Source organism: Leuresthes tenuis, unplaced genomic scaffold, assembly GCF_036924035.1.
Source record: "Leuresthes tenuis unplaced genomic scaffold, fLeuTen1.0.hap1 SCAF_16, whole genome shotgun sequence".
In the NCBI taxonomy this organism is placed as follows: Eukaryota; Metazoa; Chordata; class Actinopteri; order Atheriniformes; family Atherinopsidae; genus Leuresthes; species Leuresthes tenuis.
In genome coordinates this window covers 31,709,459-31,735,963 of record NW_027325370.1, presented here as the reverse complement: position 1 = coordinate 31,735,963, position 26,505 = coordinate 31,709,459, and the positions used below count along the sequence as shown (strand labels likewise).

The following is a 26,505-nucleotide window of genomic DNA, read 5'->3' as shown; positions in this document are numbered from 1 at the left end:
TGAATGATGCATCAGCACACGCCAGATTCCTAGCTCAGATCCAGCTACTAAAGCAGCATATTTACCCCTCTTATTCATATGTTTGATGTTAACACAATAGGGATGTGTTGATGGCAAGCAAAAAGGTAGTCTTAACTTGATAAAAAGTCATTGGCTGCTAAATATGTTTAATTCCACGTTATCTATTAGACAGCAAGTTATTTTTTCTCTGCTGCATTTATCTTGTCAGTGATTAATGGCGAGATGAGCCCAATCACTCTGACAATCACCACTAGCAAACCAATTTCCAACTTTCTTTAGACTAAAAAGAGATGGATGGGTACTTGTTTTAAATCAACTACCCATCCATCTGCAGGACAGTAGTCTACATGAAGAGTTTCAGTCTTTATGTGGAGTACACATAGCACGAAAATCATATTAGTTAAACATCCAAATGACCTCCTCGTTGATTCAGACAATGGTTTTGCTGTGCTAGTCCTGTTAGATCTCATAGCTGCATTAGACTGACCACAACATCTTTGTACAAAGACTTGAACATATCATTGGAATCAAGGATACTGCTTTAGACTTGTTTAAGCCTTTTTGAGGACAAATTTTGTATATGATGTCCTGTAGAGGGTGCTCCCAGTATGGGTTATCTGTTCTCGTTTTACTGGCTGTTCAGTCCCTGTACAACTGGAAGAAGCGCTTGTTTCGCATTAGCAGCAGTAAGTCAGATGATGCGTGCTGGACTCCACCAGGGCTACCCTTTGTCACCAATTCTGTTCAGAACTTTTATGGCACGGCAAAGAGCTGGAGTGTACCTGGTAAGGTCAGGATAGGATTGCATCTTTCTTTTTTGCAGATGATGTGATCCTGTTTACTTCACCAAGACCTCCAGCAGACACTGGGGAAATTTGCAGCTAGTTTCTTTCCATGTTTGTTTGTTTTATTTCCTTGACGTAATAGTTCTACTTTCTAATTACAACTAGTGTGTGTGATGATGATGATGACGACAGCAGCTTTGAGGATGGGAGGCAGGAGAAAGCCACATCACAGACTAAATAGGGATTGTGGCATCACTGTGAATCTCACTCTGTGTCCTCGTGCTAACTCATTACACCACTGTTTAAAAACTGTGAAAAGAACCATGAAACCAAAATATGACATATGGCTAATACTGTTAAATGGTCTGCCTTCAGTGTCTGGCTGTACCATTCTTTCCATTCTCACCATTGAGAAGCACAAGCAATTAAAAAAGTTAAAATCATTATACAAAAACAGTGGTGGACTGGCACAGATGTTTTAAAAGTCCCTCTGAAGTTTGGAGTCTATGTGTATTCATCAAAGTGTATCATAGCAGCAGCCCCACTGATCTGAGACCCCTAATGAGCTCCCTGAGCTTTCAAACTCATAATGACCCTCATTTGTCAGGAAATGTGCAGCATGAGCATGATAAACAGACAGAAATTGAGGTAAGGTGAAGCAAAGAGGAACCTGTCACCCCCAGGGGAACATTTTACAGAGACCCAGTTTATTTTCTCTCACCAGTCCGATGTAGGTGCTATGATTGAAGATAAAAATTGTATTCACATTTGTTTTTATTAAAAATTTCCCAAATCTATGTAAGAACATGTCAGTACTATGATTCAGCTGCTTTGATTGCACTGGATTTTCTTGATTGTAATGGATTTAAGTGTTTAGAATAGTAAAAACCATTCAACAATTAAATTTTGTAGAGGTTGGAAGTGAGGAGGTGTACATACTTTATTATTATAAATGACTTGAGTTCTCGTTTGTCTGACAGCTTTTTAGTATTACTTGCCATATCTTTACAAACATGTCTACATTTTTAAAATAGGTTTGTTACTTTTGCTTTCATTGCGGGAATCATTGATTATCTTTTTTAACTTTGCATCATTATCTGCTTTCCCAGTATCAAGACTGACTTTGGGATGAGGGAGCGTCTTACATTTAAAAAAAACAGACATAGTTTGAACTAAGATACCTACCTTATGGACATAAGTTTTCAATGTAATTACTGTTGATGATGTATCTGACCTCAAGAATATATGACCCATGTGCATAGTTTTAAGGAGGACAGCCGTCTTGGAAATCAAAGAATGAAATTCATAGTTTAACAGTAAATGAGGACAGAAAATCGTTACTCTGTTCAGCTGTATTATCAATGACTAACACGGGTTGTGGAAAGTGGTAAAAGGGAAGAGGTGGATGGACACACAACTCCAACCTGATGACTCATGTTTAAATCAAACCTTGACAGTGCATTTCTTTGCTTCATTTTATTCTTTTCTATATCAACATCAGCTTTCTATTTGGACTTTCTTCGCTTTAGTACTGTACTTTTTCTTAATCGATTTAAAAGTATTAAGGTTAAGCAATAAAAGTTTTTGGTGTAGGTTAGGAAAACATTATGGTCAGGTGTTAGAATAGACTCTACAATGACAAAAACTTTACTATGGAAAATTTTGCCAAAATTTTCTGCGGTGTCATTACAACACATAACATGGCCATTGGGTTTCTAGTTTCTGAGATCATGCTTGTGTTAAAGTGACACTTGGTGATGATACCCCATGCATTGAAAATGGATCCAGCGGGATCTGCTCCAGGGGCTCCAGAGCAGTCCCCAGCACAGAGTCTACCTTCCTTAACAGTTTATTCAAATACAGCCTCAATAAAACTGTTGAATGCAACAACTCGATTGCCTGTGCAAACAAAATTAGTGGAGAAAAACTCAGGTACCAAAGGCCAACCTGTACTATCATGCATCGCAGCTCTTGAATGCACACTTTTACATTTTTCTGCCCATTTATAGAGTGAAAGCTGTTTCACACGCATAGTTGAAGGGAAACTAATTTTTTAGCACGTTTTAGTTCTGGTTACCTAGAGGTATAGCTTGTTTCCATAGTTTTGTGAACAATATCCTTCTCAATGTAGAAAAAAAAAAATAGAAACTGGAACTTTTCCTTTATTTCACTTTTAAGGTTTAATGTTTCAGGACATTGTAAAAAAAAAAAAAAAAATACACAAGTAAAAAAATACCCAAATGAATAAACAATCTCATAGTTCTTCTGAGATGAGTTAAATCCAACCTCAGATGAACAAGAACACATGACATATTGTCGGATGTTATCATTCAAATAACAAGAACTGAGACAAAAAGTCCACCCCTTGATTCAACAGCTTGTAGAATTACCTTTAGCAGCAATAACTTGAAGTAAACATTTTTTTGTACAAAATCCTCTATTGTTCCTGCTCTTTAATTTTTGATCTCTTCTCCACATAACCTTTCATTCCTCAATACAATCGCATGACATTTTTCCTTTTCTGCTGCTGGAGATTTTTCTTCCTGGTTGAAAAAAAAACTGCAGGGGTCTGGTCATTTCTTTCCCTTTTATTCAGTTTTTCCTGTTTGTCCTCCCCTGTCAGAGGGTGGGAGGTCTAACTGAGATTTGTGTGGATAAATATGAGAGGGGGATGAACAGCCTGTGACAATGTAACTTGTTTAAATTTTTCTTTTCTTTTTTTCATTACAAACCTTGAAAATAAAGTAATAAGCTGTCATGATTTAAGTTGAACTGAAATCTAAAATTTTAATTTCAATCTAATTCAGCCTGTAAAAGGGAACATGGATCTTGTCTTGTCTCATGGTTTTTCTGTTCTCAATTTCGAAATCAATGATGCAGTATTTTCAGACCATATGCCCGTCTTAATTGATTTTGTTCCTCTCTGTCAATCTACTAAACCATGCGCTCCTGCTTGGCACTGCTGTGCTCTTAAATCTTCTACTGCTGTTCTCTGCTACTTTTATCTATTGAGGGACCTCCAATACTGAGGACGTAATAGTGCAGTTTAATTCTGCCTGCCAAACTGTTCTGGACTCTGTAGCTCCATTTTAAAAAAAAAAAAAAAAAAAAAAAAAAAAAAAAAAAAAGCAGGCAACCAAAGCCCAGATGAGAGCTATAGTTAATTACAATACACGTGCCATTAGACGGGAGTGGAAGAGAGCTGAACAGAGGTGAAAAAAGGAGGGGTTGCAGGTTTCTTTTGAAATGTTATCAAAAAGCTGTGAAACTAGCTAGATCAAAATTTTTCGCTGATATCATTGACATTCTCACAACCCTGTGTTCTTTATAAACAGGGTGAGCTTGTTCTTAATGCTTATGAATCTGTCCATATGAAGGTTTCTTGGTAAAGCTTATCATTTAACTGCATTTCATCTAGGGATAAATTTCATCTAGGTTGTAAGCACTAGGGCCCTCATTTTACTAACCTCTCATGATCCATCCATTTTAATATCCAGTTCAGTTGTGTTTGACCACTTTTTAGAGTAACTGATTGCCATGTAGATCCCCTTCGATGTTGTTCCTCCTCGACTTCTTCAGGAGATCTTTCCTATTTTGGGTCCCACTAGTCTCACTATTATTAATACTAGTTTAACCTCTAGTGTAGTGCCAAAATATGTTAAACATGCTGTTGTGCAACCCCTGCTGAAAAGAACGGGTCTTGACCCTTCTGTTTTGCTCGTTTACCTGTTTCTAAAACAGCACTGAGTCTGCTCTGAAGGATTTTTACTGACTTTTTTACTGACTGGTGACTGTGTACTATTTGTGCTTATGAGCTTAACAGCTGCCTTTGACACAGTAGGCCATGAGATTATCATCTCCAGAGTGGAGCTGTGGATAGGCACGACTGGCTCAGCTCTCCAATGTTTTAGGTCCTACCTCTCAGATAGAGGTTTTTGTGTCGGCATTGATTATTTTACCTCCTCTGCTGTCATCTGGGGTGTACCACAAGGCTCTATTCTTGGAGCTCTTCTATTCTCTTTCTACCTGCTACCACTTGGTTCGATTTTTCCGGAAGCATAGTATTTCCTTTCATCTTTGTTTATTTCTCACTGAAGAAATAAACTTGACAAACTTCTCACTGAAGGACTTTGATGAATGCTCTATCCAGCCTCTCTTTAACTGCTTTATTGACATCAGGAGATGAATAGCACTAAATATTTTTGAATTCTAATGAGAGCAAGAGTGAGGTCCTGTTGTTCAGACCTAACTGCACCAGCAGGATCTCATGCATCAACCTTTTCTCTCTGGCCCCATATGAGAAATCCATGGTCACAAATTTAGGTGTGAAAATGGATCCTACTCATAAACTTAATAGCCATGTAAATGCGGTGGTGAAATCCTGCTTTTTCCAGTTGAGGCGGCTGTAAAAAGTCAAGCCTGTTCTGTCTAAATGCAACCTTGAAACAGTGATACATGCTTTTATAACCTCTGGACTTGAATATTACAATGCGCTTCTTTTCTGGATTACCAGGCCTCCATTCACACCGACAGTTGGTGCGAAATGCAGCCGCCCAATTTTTAACTGGTACAAGCATGCAAGAGCACATTACCCCAATTTTGGCTGAACATAGCTCTCCGAGCGCTCTTGTTGGTGCCTGGCACTTGGGAACACTCTCTAAGCTGTGGGCTGCTTTTGGCTGTTTTAGCACTGTCGTTGGTCCTTTGGCTTTTCTCTGTTGTGGAAAAACAAAGTGAATAAAGATCGTTTTTGTGACGAAGTGACAATACATGTTAAATAATGACAATGGTTCAGTCCAGCTGAGGTCATTGTTTCCCCCTGTGCTTCTGTGCTTTTTATGGTTTTTGGCATTTACTCCTCTTTGTTGTGATTTTGGTTGTTGTCAGGCCCTGCTGATTATAGCCGACTCAAGCTAATTTTCAACCATTCAATATTCAGATCAAAGCTTTTTGGAGGACTGCACACGTCTGTCTGCTTTGAAAAATGCCCTCTACAATGCTGAGAGTGACAAAGATGAATACCCCCATGGAGCTATAAAGCAGTCTTAAGACAGAGTTGGCACATGGATTATTGAAAGGAAAGAGAAAAAAATAGTATAAAATTTAAAACTGTGCTCATATTTAAGAGAAGATTATGACAAAAGGGAAGAGTTACCAGCAGTGTTACCCTTTAACCTTGCCATCTGGTGAGCCAACAGACTGTGGCTTCATTGACAAGATCGTATGACTTCACACATTTGTCCAAATGTAAAGTGGGAGTAAAGACCTTGAAGTATCACTGCATATTAATGTAATGTCTCCCCTTTTCTTTACAAATAGCCCAAGTGAACAGACAATGTAAGATTTATTGGATGGAAAGATTCATTAAAAATAATTCATAGCAAATTGATCAGTGCTCTCACTGACACGGAGTCTCAACTGATTGGCACTTGCTGCATATTACATCTATAACGTGATTAACATTGTCGTAGTATGTGCTGCTGCTGCGGAGTCAGGATGACAAAAATAGAAAATATTAAATGATGAGAATAAAAAACACAACCCCCTAGGTATTAACTGTGTACAGAACAGTCTGCCTGCACCTCACATGCCCTGCAAGGTATCACGCTGGTGTCACGGTGTTAAAAGCGCTGTTAGTGATGATGCCTCACAATTAATTGGCTGATGATGAGGCTAGTTATGATGTAATCTTTCTCACTCCCTCTCTCTTGCGCTCAGCCAGCCCCTCCCTCTCTCTCCTGTTTCCCCACCTCTTTCCCTGTCTTTCTCTCCCATCCTAACCAACATGGCCGCTAAGTCGGATGGAGCAGCGGTGTCTTTGGAAGATGACAATACGCCCAGGAGCTTGTCGGAGCCGGGGAACCCCGCCGGGCCCCGCTGCACCGCCGCCGGGGGGAAACCCTACACCCTGTTGGACTGCTGCTGGGTACTCTGCGCCCTGCTCGTCTTTTTCTCCGATGGCGCGACTGACCTGTGGCTGGCCGCTGATTACTACCTGCGAGGCGACTACTGGTGGTTTGGATTGACGCTTGTCTTTGTCGTGGTGCCCTCCGCTGTCGTCCAGGTGTTGAGTTTCAGGTGGTTCGTGTATGACTACTCAGATATTAGGGGAGGAGATGGATCAACGAGCGGTAGCGGGAGCTGTGCGGCGGCGCCAGGCGCGGCGGGCGACACTGCCACAGCGTGCGACACTGCCACAGCGTGCGACAACACTTTAAGCACCAAGGACAGCGACAAGCGCGGTGCAAGTGTGGCGACGGCGAACGCCACGAATGTTACCACAGTGTACACGTCCTCTACTCCGCCTGCCACGGCAGGGAGAGTCTGCTCCCCCCGGAGGTGCTGTAATGTCTGCATGTGGGTTTTTCAAACCGTGCTCCACGTTCTACAGCTGGGGCAAGTCTGGAGGTAGGAGTGCTGGTGTGGTGCTTGTTTGCATGTGCGTGTGTGTGCACAGGTGCTGGTTTGTGTTAATTATGTGCAAGGTGCACATGCAAGGATTGCCTTCCCAACCGTAACTATAGAGGTAGGCTGTGAGTGCATGTGTGTACGTGATCTCCATGTGTGCCAACGTGTGCGTGCGTGTTCATGAGTCTGTACGCCCATATTCCCAAATATTACTTTTCCTCTTGACTGATATAGGGGGGTGTCATGGTCCTGATGTGTTGACAGGAGTGTTATGAGGTCCTGGACCTTGCTGATCCTTATGTATGAAAAAGAGTATCCTGCAAAAGTTTGGGCTCCTCTAGATTTGAGCTTGCACTTAACCTTTACCAGGGACTCAGACCTTAATGAGCTTATCAAAGCTATAATGTATTCAAAGGCATTGTTAGGAAAAGAGACATAATTCAACTTTAAACTTCATAAAAAAGCTATATAAGAATTCTGATACCTTCAATCTTGTCCCATCAATCAGTGACCAGAGGCTTCTTGAAACAGAAAATCAAAATAATGAATACCTTTACTGTAGGACAAAGCTTTAAGAAGGTAGTGGCACAGTGATTTCAGGTAGCCATTTTTTCAGTTCATAATGTAATCAGGAAATGGCATATAAGAAGCAGTGAAGGTCAAGCAGAGTTCCAGAAGACTAACAAAACATTTTCTTCTGTGTTCTTCAATCATCATGCAAGAGTCAAAGATAGAACAGCTCACCTGTGTCCTCGCAAAAAAAGCTTCAGCATCAGATGTTTCCAAGTTAATAATGACTACAATGAGCAAAGCTATGTTTGGAGAACAAAGGTACAGAATTTAATGGAAAAAACAAACACATCCTCAACTGTGGTGGGGGTGCACACAGTGGGAAATCGATCGTACTGTGGGTTTGTGTTTAATAACACTGGAAAAATTTTGCCGGTTAACACAAGATATGATTCAACTAAATACTTAAATAAGAGTTAAACATCATGTCTAAGAAAGCAGAAGATTAAAAGAGATTGGCTTCTACAACAAGATAATGTTCCTACACATTCCTCAAACGCAAAAGTCAGACTGATTAGTGAATGCCTCAAAATCTAAGAAACTAAGATTTTCACGTACAAATGCATATAGATATACATCTGCATTTTGGATATGATTATATTTATACTAAGCACAAATGTTGGTTGAAAAATAAGAAACTAGTTTCATCATAGAAATTGTATATGTTTCACTCATTTTTTTATCTTTAGAAATTTGAACTGTTAGCTGGACAAAGCCAGCACTTTTAGAATGTAATTTTTCACCTCTTAAAAAAGTTTCTATCTATGAGCCCACAGACAAGCTGAATCTATTTGTTCTTTTATTCAGAAATGTAAAATCATCATTCTGAATTTATTTAACCTACCCGATAGCAGCAAAGCATGTTTGAAAAACTTTAATTAACTTGACCAAGTCAATAAATGATCCATTTAGCTGCCATGCCACATTTCTGAATGCCGAGGGTGTCCTCAGTCCACAGCAAAGAACCAATCACAATCACTTAGGAAAACAACATCTCTCCAGCTGATCCAATCCCCACCTGCCACATGGATTTGGCTCTTCATCTACTTCACTTCATGTCCTCTCCTAATTAAGCTTCAATTACTGAAATCATTACAGACTTCTTTCACTCACAGCAGAACTATGTCTCATAATAATCAGCTTGTCTAACTGACTGATAGACATGTGGTTGTATGGAGTGACAGGGCGATGACAGCCGAGTAACCCCTGAAAAACCAAGGCAAAATAAAAAAAATAATAAAAGTCAAACTTTTCCTGAACCAAAGGTCTAAAAATGTCACAGTCAGAATAGCCATACGATCAGGACAAAGCTGAGACAATTGGTAACTTTCTATAAATATACACTTACATACAGACAAGTGTTTGGTCACAAGGTCTCCAAAGAAGCATATAAACATTCAATACTTTGCTCCACAGAAAATGATAAATTATGAAAGAATGACTAAATGTTTCAGTCACAAGGAACTTCACCCCCAATTGCCAGAACGACAGGAAAATCTTTGCCTCTGCTTGTTGCTGGTGATTATCCATGCTATCAGAAACACTAAAGAATGTTTCAAAATGTCTGTAGGACAACCAGTCTGTGAGTTTCACTTTTTGCTCTTAAACAGGGAACCTGAAGCTTTAGAAAAAGTCAGATAAATGAATCGGTGTGCAGCTCAAACCGTGAGAAATTTACGTTAGAACTTCATCCTGGTTGGAACAAACTTTTTCTTTATTTCAAAAAGATTTAATTGGACTCGTTGTCTTTGGCTGCTCTGCTGACGAGAACAACAAAAACAGAATTAAATTAATCACGTTATTTCAAAATAGATCATGTGATCATTGGGATTCAGGAACTAACAATTTCATTGAACAACATTATGGACAATGACTTGGTTTTGATATGGAACTTGCTGCTGACAATTGGACGGTGTTGAGAGTGACTCCTGTAACATTTTGTTAAATTAACACCAGGAGCAAAGATCCAATTAGCACATGTGAAACTAAACTGAAAATCCCTTTCAGTATGATTCAGAAGTGTCTTTTCCTAGTTCATAAGTTTACATGTGAAACACTTTAACAATTTAATAGTATGATTTATATAGGAGATACCAGCTATTTTGAATAGTTATAAATGATTTTCCACAATTTAACTATCTGCACCGCCTGCCTGTCCCTTGCTACCAACAACCCCATTGTGGTTATATACAACAAATGGGATTGAGTGCATATCAAAATGTCCATTTTAAATGTTTCTACTAACATGTTTATTAAGAATAAAAATGTGCATAACGGCTAATCGTCCTGACAAGACACCTCTTGTGGTCATATATTTCCTTCCAGTGATCTGTCAGAATTAGATTTGGTTGTGTTGGAATGTTAAAGTCTCATACCTTCTCCAAACACCAGAGGCCACTGTTTGCATCCTGCCAGCCACAGTCAAGTCTATGACCACAATCCTTCCAAAAACAACTTCAAGTTTGTTCAAGTTAAAGCTGATGCAAGCTTAAACTTTGAGGCTAAGGCTGGTTTGAAGGGATCACAGCAGTCATGGCACCCATCAGGATTAAGGTCAGTAAAGTAAATTAATAAATCCCTTAATTTTAATAAAGTTTTCTTTATTTGGTTGGCACATCAGAGTGTTCCCCAGTGAGCTGCACACATACAGTAAAAAGTAAATGAAAAAAACATTTTGAAAAAACAGCCTTTAAAATGAGAAACTAGCATTTCTAGCCTCCTCATCTGATCTGAATCGTAGAGACAACAATGTAAACTATATATAAAACATGATTAATTGAAAACACACTGTGGCTTTTTTTCCAAAAAGAACCATGTACAATTACACAGGTAGACCTGCCTGCTGATGGATGCTCACATTGTAAGTGAACTTACAACATTTAGGCCTTTTATTTAAGACTAACTGGCACTATTTTAAAATGATAATTCAATTTTAATCTTAACCTCTGTCTTATTTACCATGCAAACGCATCTGAATATTGTTAATTCTGTCATTGAGAAGAAAAGTATGTGCTGCAGAAATAAAATGGGCCACAATATACAGAATGAAATTTCACCCTTTTTATCCTATGTTACCTCATCTATATTACACAACAAAAAAGCCCACATTGGAAAAAAGAAAAATCAAAATGTCAATGCCACTCTGATTAGGATCCAACATTATCCATGATGTCATCACTGTTACAACCAAAGAAAGACCAGCAATATTTTTCCTACCTGTCAAGCAAAAGACCACAACAGAATCCATGATTGTATGGGTCAATATTTATTTTAAACTCCTTCCTGCTCACTTAGGGCAAATTACTGCACTCCTATGCTCAGACTTGTATTGTGATCTGTCAGCCACGGATGTATTGTGCATTGGTCATCTATGCACCTGTTTTCTACTGAGACATGGACACATTTTTGGATGAAATTTCAGCAGCTCTTTGTTGTCTCCAGTCTCCTCTTGTATATGAAAGCTGTTGTTGTCATCTCTGGCAAAAACTTTGGGTGTGCTCCTGTTGCTGTTTTTTTACGTGTCACCTACTATTTCTAACAAAATGTAGCTAAAGTCTAATAAATGCTACAACACAAGGGTGTAAGCTAAAAGGCATATTGATGACATCATCTGGTCATATTCAAATTAAGTTTTTTATTCTATGCTACTCTCTACACTCATATACACTGTTTATTTGTGCACAGCCAAATTCCCCAAAAACCTGCTCTAATTCACCTATCATTACTGTGATTTTGGGTGACAATTACATGTAAAATGGTCACTTAAATAAAAGTTAGAAATAGCAGAATGTCATCATTTTCAGTTCATAGACATCTGTGGTAGCATGAGTGAGCAGGCTGCTACTTCTTACTTAAGAAGCATTGCCATGGAGACATTAGAAGGTAGGAGAGACCTTGTACTCAGTCCAAAGGTGTTTGATGTGAGCCTCAAAGGTTAGATGAGGGTCAAATCTAACACCCAGGTTGGTGACTACTGATGAGAGGGGAATGTCCTGGCTGGAGAAAGCAAAGCTGATTATGGCAGATGTTTCGGTTCAGTGATGGTCGCTTCGGTTTTGGAACTATTGAGCTGGTGAGGTTGTGTCTCATCTACACCTTTATCTCTGCCAGACTAGCAGCGAGTGATGATGATGGCGACAGTGTTGTGGGTGAAAGGTGTGTGTCTGTTTTCTTGTATAGTTTGGTGTCATCAGCATAGCAGTGGAATTAGATTCCAAAGTGACTGATTACTTTACCAAGGGGGAGCAGGTAGTGTGAACAAAATGGGTCAAAGCACTGATCTCTGAGGAACCCTATAGGTGACGTGTGAGTAGTCCACGAGAAGACTTGTTAGGGAAGTTTATTTTCCTCTGTGAATAAAAGGCACGTCAGCCCTGACTTCAGGCTTTGCGCAGGCACACTCGTTGCTCGTGTTGATGGATATTCGTAGGATTATGCAGGAAAATCTGTGCATTACGTTTTGTACGTTTTCATACATACTGTGGGTTAGAGCAGCCTCATTCTATACTGCCAAAAGTATTCGCTCATCTGCCTTTATACACAAATTAACTTTCATGACATTCCATTCTTAATCCATAGGGTTTAATATGACGTCAGCCCACCCTTTGCGGCTATAACAGCAGTGTGTTTATGGGAATTTTTTTTCTTCCTGAAGCGCATTTGTAAGGTCAGACACTGATGTTGGACACAGTTTCTGCTCTAATTCATCCCAAAGGTGTTCTATTGGGTTGAGGTCAGGACTCTGTGCAGGCCAGTCAGGTTCTTCCACACCAAACTGGCTCATCCATGTCTTTATGGACCTTGCTTTGTGCACTGGTGAGCAGTCATGTTGGAGCAGGAGGGGGCCATCCCCAAACTGTTTCCACAGAGTTGGGAGCATGAAATTGTCCAAAATCTCTTGGTATGCTGAAGCATTCAGAGTTCTTTCACTGGAACTAAGGGGCCAAGCCCAGCTCCTGAAGAATAACCCCACACCATAACCCCCCTCTCCACCAAACTTCTACACTCTTCACTCTGCACAATGAAGTCAGACAAATACCGTTCCCCTGGCAACCACCAAACCCAGACTCCTCCATCAGATTGCCAGATGGAGAAGCGTGATTCGTGATTCGTCACTCCAGAGAATATATATATAATATATAATACCGCTGACAGCTGACTGTGGAATATTTAGTAGTGAGGAAATTTCACGACTGGACTTGTTGCACAGGTGGCATCCTATCACGGTACCACACTGGAATTCACTGAGCTCCAGAGAGCGACCCATTCTTTCACAAATGTTTCTAGAAGCAGTTTGCATGCCTAGGTGCTTGAGTTTATACACCCGTGACCATGGAAGTGACTGTAACACCTGGATTTAATCATTTGGATGGGTGAGTTACTACTTTTGGCAATATAGTGTATTTTCAACTGAGAATAAATGCTTTTTTAACTTGACCTGAACAACAGATGCAGACCAGCCACAGGAGTTGCACAGAACTCATAGTACATTACAGCTTAAAGACAGGCTTGGGGTTTCAATAGAGGTAAACTGACCTTTTCCCCTTGAGGAGACTCTTCACTCTGTTGTTTTTCTCTTATTTCAACCAATATGGAAAATGCAGCTGAAATGCAGCAAGGTCAATTCAATTCAATTCAATTCAATTCAATTCAATGTTATTTATATAGCGCCAGATTACAACAATTGTCATCTCAAGGCACTTAAGTAATATAGTCCAATTCAAGCCAATTGGAATTCAATTCATTGTAATCATTCAAACCTAAATGACACATTTCATTATTTTGGAGATTGTTGACAGGCATCTTGGATATTGTAGCAAATTTCTTTTTGAGTTGAAGCATCATGCAGCAAGTGGTTTAAGCACTTTACTGTATTCATTTTCTTTGTTTTGTTTTGAGAGTCAAATATTTATGAAGATGAATGAAGAAAATAAAACTGCTGAGACTTGTTTTGCTGTTGTTTCTGGCCACACTGCTTGTGTCCTGATGTCTGCTGTCTCTGCTGTACTTTCCCCATGGACAGGCCCACATAATTACTATTTACACACACACACAAATGCACACACATACAACGACAGTAAACCAAGTGAAGTGAAGCTAACTACAAGTCTTCAATGACAATGTTTCTGGCATCTTCTGATTGGTGGAGTTTGCCCAGGAAATCCTCTAATGTTATGCTGTTTGTTCATATCAGTTTTGTGTGGAAAAGATCTGAGGCATCGTATGTGCTCTTCAGGGTAATTTGAGTGTTGGACAATATCCTGCATTCTTGCAAACGGGAAAGTAATGTTTTGTCAGTCAGACAGATGTTGGAGACAGAATAATGACAGAAAAGTTGATCATTTCAGTGACTCATAGTGATTAAGGTTCTTACAACTCATTTAGGTTTGAATTTATCTTAAAAGTATCAATACAATGAAAAATAGTTTACCTGTCAGGTCTTTTACCTAATCTGCAGCATGTCACGATTTGCTTTCTGTTTCATGTCTTGTCTCGTCATTTCCTGTTTTATTTTGAAAAAGCACTAACTTTCCCCTCTAGTTTCAGGTATCTTGCCCTTCCTCCCGTGTCAAGCGTCTCATTGTCTTCCCTGATTCCCAAGTGTTTCCATCTGTTCCCCTTGGTCCCTCATGTGTTCAAATAGTCTGCGTTTCCCTTGTCTCGTGCCAGTATGTTGTCTCTCCCCATGAGCATCATTACCAGCCTTTCCTTGACCCATAGTTTACACAAGCCTGCAGTGAGCGATCCTCCTGCAGTGCTGTCTTGTTTTGTAATTTATTCTTGTTCATAGTCTTAGTTTATTCATTCTATACGGTAAGTTTCATAGCCTTGTTTGTTCCTCCTGTTTGGAGAGATTTTGGGTTGGTTAGTGTTTCATAGAAACCTCTGTTAGTGGAGCGATTTGTGTTTGTTCGTTAAGACCTTTTTGTGCCGCTGTTAAAGGAGAGCTTTAAGTTTACAGTTAAAGTTTCGTAGTGCCTCTGTTTTGTAAGAGTGCATCCTTTGTTAAATCCGCCTCATTAGGAGAGCGTGTCTTTGTTTTGTTAAATTGTTCATAGCATTTCTGTGTTCCTCCCAGCATGGAAACATTTAACTTTCATAGCTGCGCTCGTCCTCCGCCATAGATGCTAGCCCATTACTTTGCTCTGCTTGGAGATCCTCACCCTGCCTTGTTGTGCTTTGTGTGTTCAAATAATAAACCTCTCTTTGAATCTAAACTGACCCTGCTCTTGTGTGCAGAGTCCTGAGGCCCTGACACAGCCCTCATTCTTGTGTGACTGCATGTTGTTCAGACTTAAAGGGGAAGGTTTTTTTTTTTTTTTTTTTTTAAACCTGGACCTTATTGCTGGCATAAAATACGTTCATCTATTCACAGATAAGTTTGTTGAAAGTCAGCGTCCTTCAGACGCAATTTAGATCACTCGAAATCTGTGTATATCCATATAACGAGTGAACAGGAAAGGGATGCAGCCCCTAAATAAGGCATTATCTGTCTTTATTTCACCAATACTTTAAGAAGAATGAATGAAATAACGCGTACTATTGCTCTGTTAGCTCATACACACATGGTCAAAATTGTTGGTACCCCTCAGTTAAAGAAGGAAAAACCCACAATTGTCACTGAAAGCACTTGAAACCTACAAAAGTAACAATAAATAAAATTAATTGAAAATTAAATAATCAAACTCAGCCATTACTTTTGAAATGTTGATTAACATAATTATTTTAAAAAAAAAACTAATGAAATAGGGCTGGACTAAAATGATGGTACCTCTATAAAAGATTGAAAACTATTTGACCAGAGTGACATGATTAACTCAGGTGTGTCCTCTAATTGACATCACAGGTGTTTCCAAACTCATAATCAGTCAGTCTATTTAAAGGGAGACAAGTAGTCACTCTGCTGTTTGGTGATAAGGTGTGTACCACACTGAACATGGACAACAGAAAGCGGAGGAGAGAATTGTCCCAGGACATCTGAAAAAAAATTAAAGACAAGCATCTTAAAGGTGCAGGCTATAAGACCATCTCTAAACAGCTTGAAGTTCCTGGGACAACAGTGGCTCATATTATTCAGAAGTTCAAGACCCACGGGACAGTAGCCAACCTCCATGGATGTGACCGCAAGAGGAAAATTGATGACAGATTGAAGAGACGGATCGTTTGAATTGTATCCAAAGAGCCCAGGACAACCTACAAAGAAATTAAAGGTGAACTCCAAGGCCAAGGTACATCCGTGTCAGATCACACCATTCGTCGTTGTTTGAGCCAAAGTGGACTTCATGGGAGACGACCAAGGAGGACACCACTGCTGAAAAAACAAAATCATAAAAAAGCGAGACTGGAATTTGCAAAAATGCATGTTGACAAGCCACAAAGCTTCTGGGAGAATGTCCTTTGGACAGATGAGACCAAACTGGAGCTTTTTGGTAAGGCACATCCACTCTATGTTCATAGACTCAAAAACCAAGCATACGAAGAAAAGAACACTGTCTCTACGGTGAAACATGGAGGAGGCTCAGCAATGTTTTGGGGCTGCTTTGTTGCATCTGGCACAGGGTGTCTTGAATGTGTGCAAGGTAAAATGAAATCTGACGACTATCAAGGCATTCTGGAGAGAAATGTGCTGCCTAGTGTCAGAAAGCTTGGTCTCAGTCGCAGGTCATAGGTCTTCCAACAGGACAACGATCCAAAACACACAGCCAAAAACACCCAAGAATGGCTGAGAGAAAAGCGTTGGACTATTCTAAAGTGGCCTTCCATGAGCACAGATCTGAATCCCATTGAACATCTGTGGAAGGAGCTGAAACATGCCATTTGGAGAAGACACCCATCAAACCTGAGACATCTGGAGCAGTTTGCTCATGAGGAGTAGGCCAAAATACCTGTTGACACCTGCAGAACGCTCATTGACAAATACAGAAATTGTTTAATTGCAGTGATTGCCTCAAAAGGTTGTGCAACAAAATATTAAGTTATGGGTACCATCATTTTTGTCCAGCCCTATTTCATTAGTTTTTTTTTTTAAATAATTTTGTTAATCAACAATTCAAAAGTAATGGCTGATTTTGATTATTTAATTTTCACTTACTTTACTTTTGTAGGTTAAGTGCTTTCAGTGACAATTGTGGGTTTTTCCTTCTTTAACTGAGGGGTACCAACAATTTTGTCCATGCGTGTAGCTGCTGTGTTTTTGTTAGTGGGGGAAAGTGATGTGTAAGCCAAGAACCCATAAAACATTAAAATACATAAAATAAAACTAACAATATAAGCACAATTTAAAAACAAACGATTCAAAATAAGACCACAATGAAAACCAGATGTAAATTTAAAATAAATAAAATCAACTCCCGAGCTGGGTCAAAGGCCAATGAGAAGAGGTGGGTTTAAAGGAGAGTTTTAAAAATGTTACTCAGTCCAATTTGGTAAGCTTATTTTCACATATCTTTAAAAAAAAAAAGCCATTGCAGTGCTCATTTAGACACGATGAAGGCAGCGTGTGTTTAAAAGGGGCTTGTTGTTGCCTCTCCTCCAATAAATATTGTTTACTGTATGCCCAAGATAAACTGGGTGAGGGTTAGTTCATCCATTAGGTACCATAACAAAAAAAATCATATTTTACTTTGTTACCAATTGCAATACAATGTTCACATCAGACATGGTTGTTGAAGCAAATATTATTTGTAGGTAAGCTGTGTTTTTTGGATTCTGTGCACTTTGGTTTCTCAGGGTTTCTTTTTCTGCAGGTTTTTTTTTTTTTTTCTACCCTTAAGGTAGGATCCTGCAGCATCCACTGGATTGCAGGGAAAGAAGAGGGATTCATGAAAGTTGGACAGGAATACAAACTCACAGCCAGATGGACAGCACAGCAGACTTGAATAAACTCACTTGTTTGGTCTGTCTGTAAAAGCTCCCAGAAAACGTCATCTGGGATTTCAGTGCCAAGTTTTGTTTGAAAATGGATTGTTTCGTGGTCCAGACGACCAAGAATTTTTTTTTTCACCCACTTTTCAGTCGCCAAAAAGGAAGTCGCAGTTTTAACATCAATGTGTCGAAAACTCATGACGACTGCGTTCAGTTGTGAATTGAAAGTAATAAAATATTGATTAATATGGAAACATCTTTCCAAAAACATGTACTGCTTCCATCACTGTCAGCTGATTGAACAGCCTTTGCGATTGATTGTCATGTCTCAAACTACAGCGTCTCTTTTGTGTGTATGTTGTCTGGATGTCTGAAATTTAACTACGTCGTAGCGGTCAGCAGCAGCCTCAGAAACTCACTGAATTTTAAAACATTTCTCTTAAAGAATTTAACATCCCTAGAGTGTAAATGGACACAGGTTTATATAAAATTGAATCGATTATGCATAAAAATTTGCCTGAAGGAGATTTTGATGATCCACAGCAATCTGTCTGCCTATCAGGCTGACATTCTGTCTCTCTTTCTGCTCTTCTGCCTGTCGGTCTGTCACATTGTGCTGAATAATTCACCACTGCCCTTGAGGGTGCTGTCAATCACATTTTCAGTGCATGTGTATGTGTTTGTGAGGACATCTAGCATTTCCTGCAAGATGCCCCTGTTATTCAATCTCTCTCTGTTACTCAAGCTTTCTGTCTGCTTTTCTTTCTCGTAGTTACCTATAATCAGCTCAGAGGTGGGGGTGGGCCTTGTGCAGGGACCAGGTGGATGGTAGAGTTTAAACTTTGAAATTTCTCGTCATACTTTTCACATCCTCTGACTGTGATTTTGTAAACCGTTTGTGTGCTACATGTAGACCAGTTGGCCCATGCTCAGTTTGAGTGCATGCTGTGATGCATGTTATTAGTGTGTGCCCTGCAGCTATATGTGTCTGTACAGACATATTAAAGATTGGGATTGTGTAGAAAATGAATTCATGCACAAATTATGCCCACACACTTCTGACATATAACTCTGGCTCTGCAACCAGCAAGCATGTCACTGCTTCAAAAACCAAACCCGCTCCGTTAACCTACCATTTGGTAGAGCACATTTTTATATTTTATATTATCTTATCAAAGATTCGTGGCAGTGAACCTACCTTAACCATCTTTAAAACTTGATTTAGGTATGTAATGCTAAAAGAAAGTATGCGATATAACCTCACTTTTTAAAAAATTCATATGTTCATCATAAAGTGTCACCCCAGCCATTTGTTCTGATTGCTGTTGGAAACAAACACTCATTTTTGTGTCATTAGCACAGGATGCTCCTGATAGAGTAGCGAAAGGAGGATCAGCAGTTTTTTGGGGGTGTTCTTTTTCAGAGGACTCTCAGAAATAAATTCTCTGCTTGGCCTTCTTCGCCAGCTCTGTTGTGTTCACACCCCAGGTCAGGTCCTCCATGATGTGGACTCCAAGGAAATGGAAGTCTGACACCCTCTCCACACAGTCCCCACTAATGCTAAGTGCTAAGATGTATGTTTACGTCTTCCTGAAGTCCACAACGATCTCCTTGGTTTTAGCTGTGTTTAGGAGCAAGACTTGTTGTCTGTGCACAACGCTGTCAGCCGCTGCACTTCGCCCCCAGTTTCCCTGCTTCAACACACCTGATTCAGATCAAGGCATCATTAGTAGGCTTATGCAGAACTTAACAATCTTTTGAAGTGATCCATTTCATCTGAATCAGGTGTGTGGAAGCAGGGAAACATCTAAAACCTGCAGGATAGCGGCCCTCGAGGACCGGATGTGAACATCCCTGGATTAAACAGTTTGACATAAACATCTAGATAGTAAACAGGTCATAAGATGATTGACAGAGGGGTGTATTTAGAAAGATATATATATATATATATATATGTATATATATGCATATTGATGGATGTAATCTGGGACAGTGCATGGACTCGGGCCTGCACATGGTTTGTTGGTGTGCACTTCAGTGATGCATGTTATTAGCCTGTACCCTGCAGGTGTACACACATACACATATTTCTCTCTCCCTCTCTGCCATACAAACCCTTTCAGACGCATACTCCTCCAGTGTGTGAACTTTATGTTCAAAGCCCTGAGGAGCAGTTGTATCACTGTGTTTTCTCCCTGAGCTCTCTGAACGCACACACTGAGGTCTGTGTCTCTGCGTTTTCCTCTGTAGTGTGTGTGCGTATCTGTGTGTGTATATGTGTGAAAGGGTGTGTGCTTGAGAGGAAGAGACTCCAAATCCTCCTTTTGTCTGTTCACACCAAGTCATAGGCTATTTTAGGGTTCAAGTCAGTGTAGAATTCAGGGTGTCAGTGGTAGGTTTTGATGTTTGATGTTTTCAGGGATCATATCCCATTTTTGTGATTGTACCTTCATGATGGATTCTGTAAACAATTCTTTAGATATGTAATAACTATGCTATGACTAAAGCTATGGATACTCCTCTTTTGACTTGGTTATTTGTTGTCCTCTTGCTGAGTAATAAAAATAACAATAGAGGGTAAATTTTTTTTGCTTTGAGCTTATTCTCTGTGTCCAGTATCTCACAGAGTGGAGTGTTTCTGGTATTGCAATCAAATGTTACTGTACCAAAACCAATTGAAGAGATTTATTTATGTACTTTTCTGGCTCTGTCTATCGTCCACTGCAGTGGACAATAGTCAGAGGAGGAATTCTGAGGGGGAGCTAAGTTCTACTCAGAACGGAGTGACAGAAGAGCAAATTTACACCATCTAAAACAACTTAAACCTAAAATTTATACGTAAAACCTATATACCTAATTTATACCTAAACCTACCTACCTATACCTAAAAATTATAAAGCAAATCCTAAATATAGAGGCTCTTACACTTTGGATCACAGTTATTCACACACATCATTATATGCACAGTGGCTGATCAACTTATGCTGTCGACCAGCTCAGACATAATTCTGTCCATCCAATCCCACAATACCAACAACAAGAAAGCTGAAATTAGTCACAGTTGACTTGAGCTACTTATTGAGTATTGACTAAAGTATGTCAGATGCTGCAATGCTGTGGACTGTTTGAGAAAACATTCAAGATGTTCTGCTGCCTCAAATATCCTCTGTGGGAGATCGTGGTACATGTAAGTACAGATGAATTCACTGCACAGACGCTGTCTTTAAGATACTTTAATGTTGATTTTATCAGATGAGGCTGTGGTTATAAAATCAGGATTTTATTAGAGCATAGCAACAGTCTGGAAATGCTTTCAATGACCACCAGGTGACACAAAGTCTTAATGGGCTGATTTGCAGTCCCAGTTTCTGATGTGTTTCTTTGTCTGACAAAGGAAACAGAAACATTTTTGAATCAGTGCACCTTTATTGGGAATTTGGTTGTATGAATACACCTTAGGCTTTACTGCTTTTACAAAAAGATGGAACTTGAGCTCATATGTGAGAGAGTGATTTGGTTACCAACCACATTATCTGGGTGTGTTAGTCTAGCTTTGAGAGCTTCAACCTACTTTGTACTGTTTGGGTCAGATGAACATGTTTACATGCAATTCTAAAGTCCAGTTTTGGTCTTACACAATAATTTTGTGTTTTCAAGTGTCATGGAAACTTCCTCACTGACTACTTAGTCTGACTCATAAGTCCCTCACAAAACCCTACAAAGAAGAAAAAAGATGCAGACACAGAGCAACTATTTGTGTCTTTAATGGTGACAGTTAACAGACGTTCACAAATAACTGTATTTGTCGAGAATTCAAGCGGTCATGCAACAGTTCTTCAAACCAAATCTGTATCTTTGACTATGCATTGTCATATTTTCTACAGGCAAGATGACTACACCACACTCGCCACATGTAAGTAATCCTTAGCTGGTATTTTAATGTGATTGAAGCAATGACAATGAGAGTTTCTTGTGATCGAAAATGGCAGGCGCTCTTCAAAAGATATCTGCTACTCATTTTAAGACACACTCTGCTGTTATTCTGTGGTGGTATTATGCTTAGCTTATCAGAATGTAGGAGTAGATGCATGTTCAGGAATCTATCAGTTACACCAAAGTATAATGCCAGCAGAGTGGAAGAAGTGGTCAGTACATAATGAAAGTTCAAGTGCACATGCGGCCGAACTTTTCTGACCCACTACAGTGTCAGTGACTCTTCCATTACATCATTTAAGTACACACATTAAATGTGCATCAAAGTAAGACACATACTGTAAAAAATGCAATATGTAATCATATTTAAAATAATCAAAAGTTAAAAGATAAGTGCTGCATGAGTATCTGAATGGATGAAGAAGAAACACATTGTAAAGTGCTTTGTTAAATGTAAACAGGTAAAAAGGTGCTATATATTTTTTTTTGCTGCTTCCTGCCATAAAACCACAATTATGTGTGGGTTCTGTCCAGGTACTCCGGTTTCCTCCCTACTCTAAATAGTCCCTAGGAGTGTGTGGAAAATGTGAATGTGACCGTGGATGTGTGTTTGTGTCAAGACCTGAGACACCGTCCTTATGGATTCAATTGCACAACTCAGGAGACGAGATAATCCAACAAAAAGTATTTATTTTCCAAAACGCTCTCGAGGAGAATATGAAAAAACTAACATAAGATGCTCTTAAGGAGGATGACAATAAAACTAACAAAGGATGCTCTTAAGGAAGATGGCGATAATAATTCAAACTTGACTTGAAACACGATAATTCCTGAAGACTGGGAAGGTCACACTTGACATACACTTAACTTGGACAGAACAAGACGAAGTGACAAAGACAAAGGGAGACACAGACTATTTAAACACAGGGGTAATGGGTAACAGGTTGAAGTAATCGGAAATAAGGGGATGACAATCAGACTGGTGACACATGAGGGAAGGTCAAGTGACCTGAAACGAGAGGAAAAAGGTGAATACAAAATAAAATAGAAAGTGCTTGAACATAAAAACACTGAACATAAACATAAATAAATTTAACAAACTTGACGAGATATAACAGTTTGTCTCTGTGGGGCCCTGTGATGAACTGGCAACCTAAACCTGTCGCCCAATGACATCTAGGATAACCCCACCCATCCCACCCAGGAACCCTGAGTTGGATTAAGTGGGTGTCGAAGATGGATGGATGGATGGATGGATGGACGGACGGACGGACGGACGGACGGACGGACGGACACCAGTTTAAGCTTCACAGAGATAGTGATTGAGCAAAATATACTTTTTTGTGCAACTGTAGATAAACTAAATCTTCGTCAGATATGTCCCTGTGAATGATCAAAGGCATTAAATATTAAACATAATTTTAAGACGAGTACTAGTTACTATATTTGCACAGGGGATTATTGGTTGATTATTCTGTCAAAAAGAAATTAACTGGAGTGGTAAGACTTGAATGATTATACTGTTGCATTTTCAGGCTCTTGCCTGCTGTGTCCTTTTTGTTTATTAGTGCAGCCAATCAAAATCAGACTCTGAAGTCTGTTGAGTATAACCTGTAGAACCCTGAACTTTCTATTAGTCCACATAAGCTTCTGCTCCCAAAATGAAACATTGAGACAGATCTGATGAAACATTTCTAGCTTTACTCAATAGTCTTTTCACAGCACTGAATTATAACGGAAGTGTTTGGCCCTGTGTCTTTGAGCATTGTCTTACAGCTTGAAATAAGCAGATTTTATCTGCTCTCCCTGACCTATAGCAATGCTATTCAGCTGGTCCAATGCCACAAGAGTGTCTTCAAAGCAATCCTAAGAGCTTGAATAAGGGCAACTGGATTTCTTCTTGAAACGTTTTGGATAAGAGGTGAAACATCTTTAAGATCCAACAAGTCCAGTTCCCCTTATCCAAGCTCTTAGAATCACCAGGACCTGGATGACTGAGAATCTGCACCTACGTATCTTGAGTAGTTGGGTTGACTCTCCCCAAATATAGTACAGTCACCAGAAGATGAAGCTTGTCTACTTTGCTGATGCCCTGACTCTTCCTCTGGGGCCAGCTATTGAGTGTTATTCAGTTTTCCAGTTACTGGACAGCTGTTAGGATGCAGTGACATTAGATACTTGAGGACTTTTATTTAACCCCAGCTACTGGGGAGCACAAGCCAGTGTATTTCTAGTGCCAACCCAAACCCAGATAGATGGTGAGGGTTGCATCGGGAAGAGCATCTGGTGTAAAAACATATGCTAAATCAATGATGTGAGATCGACTCACTGTGGCAACCCCTGGTAAAGAGAGAGGCCGAAAGAAGAAGAAGAAGAAAAAAGATGAAGAAGAACCGCAATAATGTGGTGCTCTCCTCTTTTTGAATGTTTACAAGGTAGCCAGATACCAGACCAATATTGTACGTTACCTGTTGGTTACTGGCTTCATTCTTTATTCTGTCCTTCTCCCAAAAATGACCCCATGTGTCATTTGTTTATGCAGGTAACAAACAACCAATACTTAGGTTTGCATGATATGCAACCTGTAGTGGTTTAAAAAAAGCACCTGCATGTGAAGAGTCACATTTTTAGCTTTAATCGAGATTTTCTTTTTATAACCCTGTCCTGTAATGCAAATACCCCTCCCTGGGCCTTATCACCTTGTGTGAAAAACATAAACAAATAGGTTACAGAAATGAAAATTAAGTCAACTTAAAACAATACAAAGAAGTAATAGATCTCATAGAAATTACTTCTTTCAACATTCTTAGAACAAACAATTACAGATAATGCATGTGTCTGAGCAGATGTGATGATGTACATAGGATCAGATCAGAAAAGACTAGAATAGCCAGACTCCCCTTAAGCAGCCTCTCATGGGGAATTTGTTCATAGGAACAGCATAGAAACGTATTACATGGCGGCAGACACAGAATTCCAGGTACAAAATATTGTGGTATTCTCTTATACATCCTGATAACATTCCGTGCGTACGTGGCCAAAACCCAATCTCTGTCCGGCACCACTGTGTCTAAGATTTCCACATCTTCCGTGATCACCTTGATCCTAAATAATATGTGGTGTGAGAAGTGGGAAGGCCCTGCTCCCTCCCACATATCCCCCTGAAATCACTAATCAGTGATTTGAGAAAATAAATAAAATAATAATTAATAATGTAATCTATAACAGATTCAACCTACCATCACACACAATAAACATAAATCATACAACATAAAGCTTAAAACTTAAGCTTCACCAAATTTTATGTTTAGTATGTGTGTTACTCCCTGGCTCAAAGGGTGTAACATAAAGACATTCACAACTGGTCCAACTTAAAAGGGGATTTATTTAAACAGGTAAAAAACATAGAAGGGTTCTGGAGAAGCAGTGCTCAGGTCACCATGTTGGCGCATGAGTGGGGAAAGAGTGAGTGGCCAGACTGGCTTTTTATCCTCTTCCAGGTGATGGTGAAGCCTTACTGAAAACTCAGAGGGACACAAAAGCACAGGGCATAGCATTGTGGGAGGGAGCAGTGCCTCAAATATAAAGGACAATTAAATTAAAATGAACACATTCAAAATTAATTTCAAAATAATTCATGCATCCATCATGTGTCATCTTTGTGCCTGAAAATTAAGCCAAGAGGAAACTGAGAATCCCACCCTCCACTGACTCTTTTTTTTTTTTTTCAATTCGACTCAAATACTGCATGTTTTTGATTTCCTTATTCAGTTCCCTGATGAGAAGTTTATGTCTTCTACATTATCACACTGATATTCAACATCTCTTCATATCTTGCTGCACGATGAAGTTCTTGCACCACATTTTTCTATGTACATCATCACATCCTAGCTCAAACTTTCGTGCACTTTCGTGTTAATTTTGAAACAAACATGTATAAGGAGGAAAGAGTGGATGGAATAAGGCGTTAGTTCGTACACTTGCATCCAAGAGACCAAGAGTTCCAGAACCATGATGCACAACGTTTTCCATATCAATTCCCAACTCGACCTAGAGATGTGTTGCCACCTCAAAATTAGCAACCACAGACAGTGACACAACAGTGCTCTACATTTTCAGATGTCCACAAACATACCTTCTGTATATTCTTTTTTTAATTTTTCATATATGAGTGAGCTCACATCTGCTGTCACTTAAGTGTTGCAGATCCAGATTCAGATTACCAATATTCAATGGTCATATTAAAACATCTTTAAAAAAATCTCAGTGAAGGCTGAGCTCTGCTTGGTAGATTTCTATTGTTTTGGCTTTTAACAAGTTTTGCCCTCCCCTCCTGTCAATCAGACTGGCTGTTGATTGGAAATTCTGGCATAAAGACAACACCATCTGATCTGACATTTTCATTCTGCCTCGTCTTTCTCTGACTCTGTGCATGTCAATCTGTCTGTCTTTTGCACCTCTATCTCACTGTCTCTGCCTCCTCAACTTTCTTTTTTGTGCCCTCATGTTTTGTACTAAGCTGTTTGAAAGAAAGTAAAAAGACAGAAAGCAATTGAATGACAAAATACAGTATTTACATTTTGACATCCTCTTGAGACACTGTGTGTGTGTGTGTGTGTGTGTGCGTGTGTGTGTCTCTGTGTGTGTGTGTGACTGTGACAGAGTAAGAGAGACAGAGAGAGCCCTCCCTTTAAAGGAAAGCAAAAACATGTGGGTTTTTCACTAATAAAGACTTGTGCTAACACTTTGAAGGTAAGGCTGAACAAAAAGAAAAAATGCCCATAATCATGAATGCAAATGACAGTTGAAAAATTAAAATAGTTAAATAAAGCATAAAAGGAAGACTGTCACAAAAAGCTTTTTTGTTTTGGTGAACAACCTCAAAAACTATGCTTCACATGGGAGTAATGAGCATCAGAGGACA

At 39.4% G+C, this 26,505-nt stretch overlaps 1 protein-coding gene across 1 annotated transcript in view; it reads left to right on the top strand.

Moving 5' to 3' along the window:
• Nucleotides 1–6,590: 6,590 nt before the first annotated feature.
• The window catches only part of xkr7b (XK, Kell blood group complex subunit-related family, member 7b), a 140,946-nt gene continuing 121,031 nt past the window's right edge, over nucleotides 6,591–26,505 (top strand). The window contains exon 1 of the mRNA XM_072367479.1: nucleotides 6,591–7,214. Coding sequence (XP_072223580.1) covers nucleotides 6,592–7,214 — 623 coding nt within the window. The 5' untranslated portion in view covers nucleotide 6,591. The remainder of the gene's footprint in view (nucleotides 7,215–26,505) is intronic.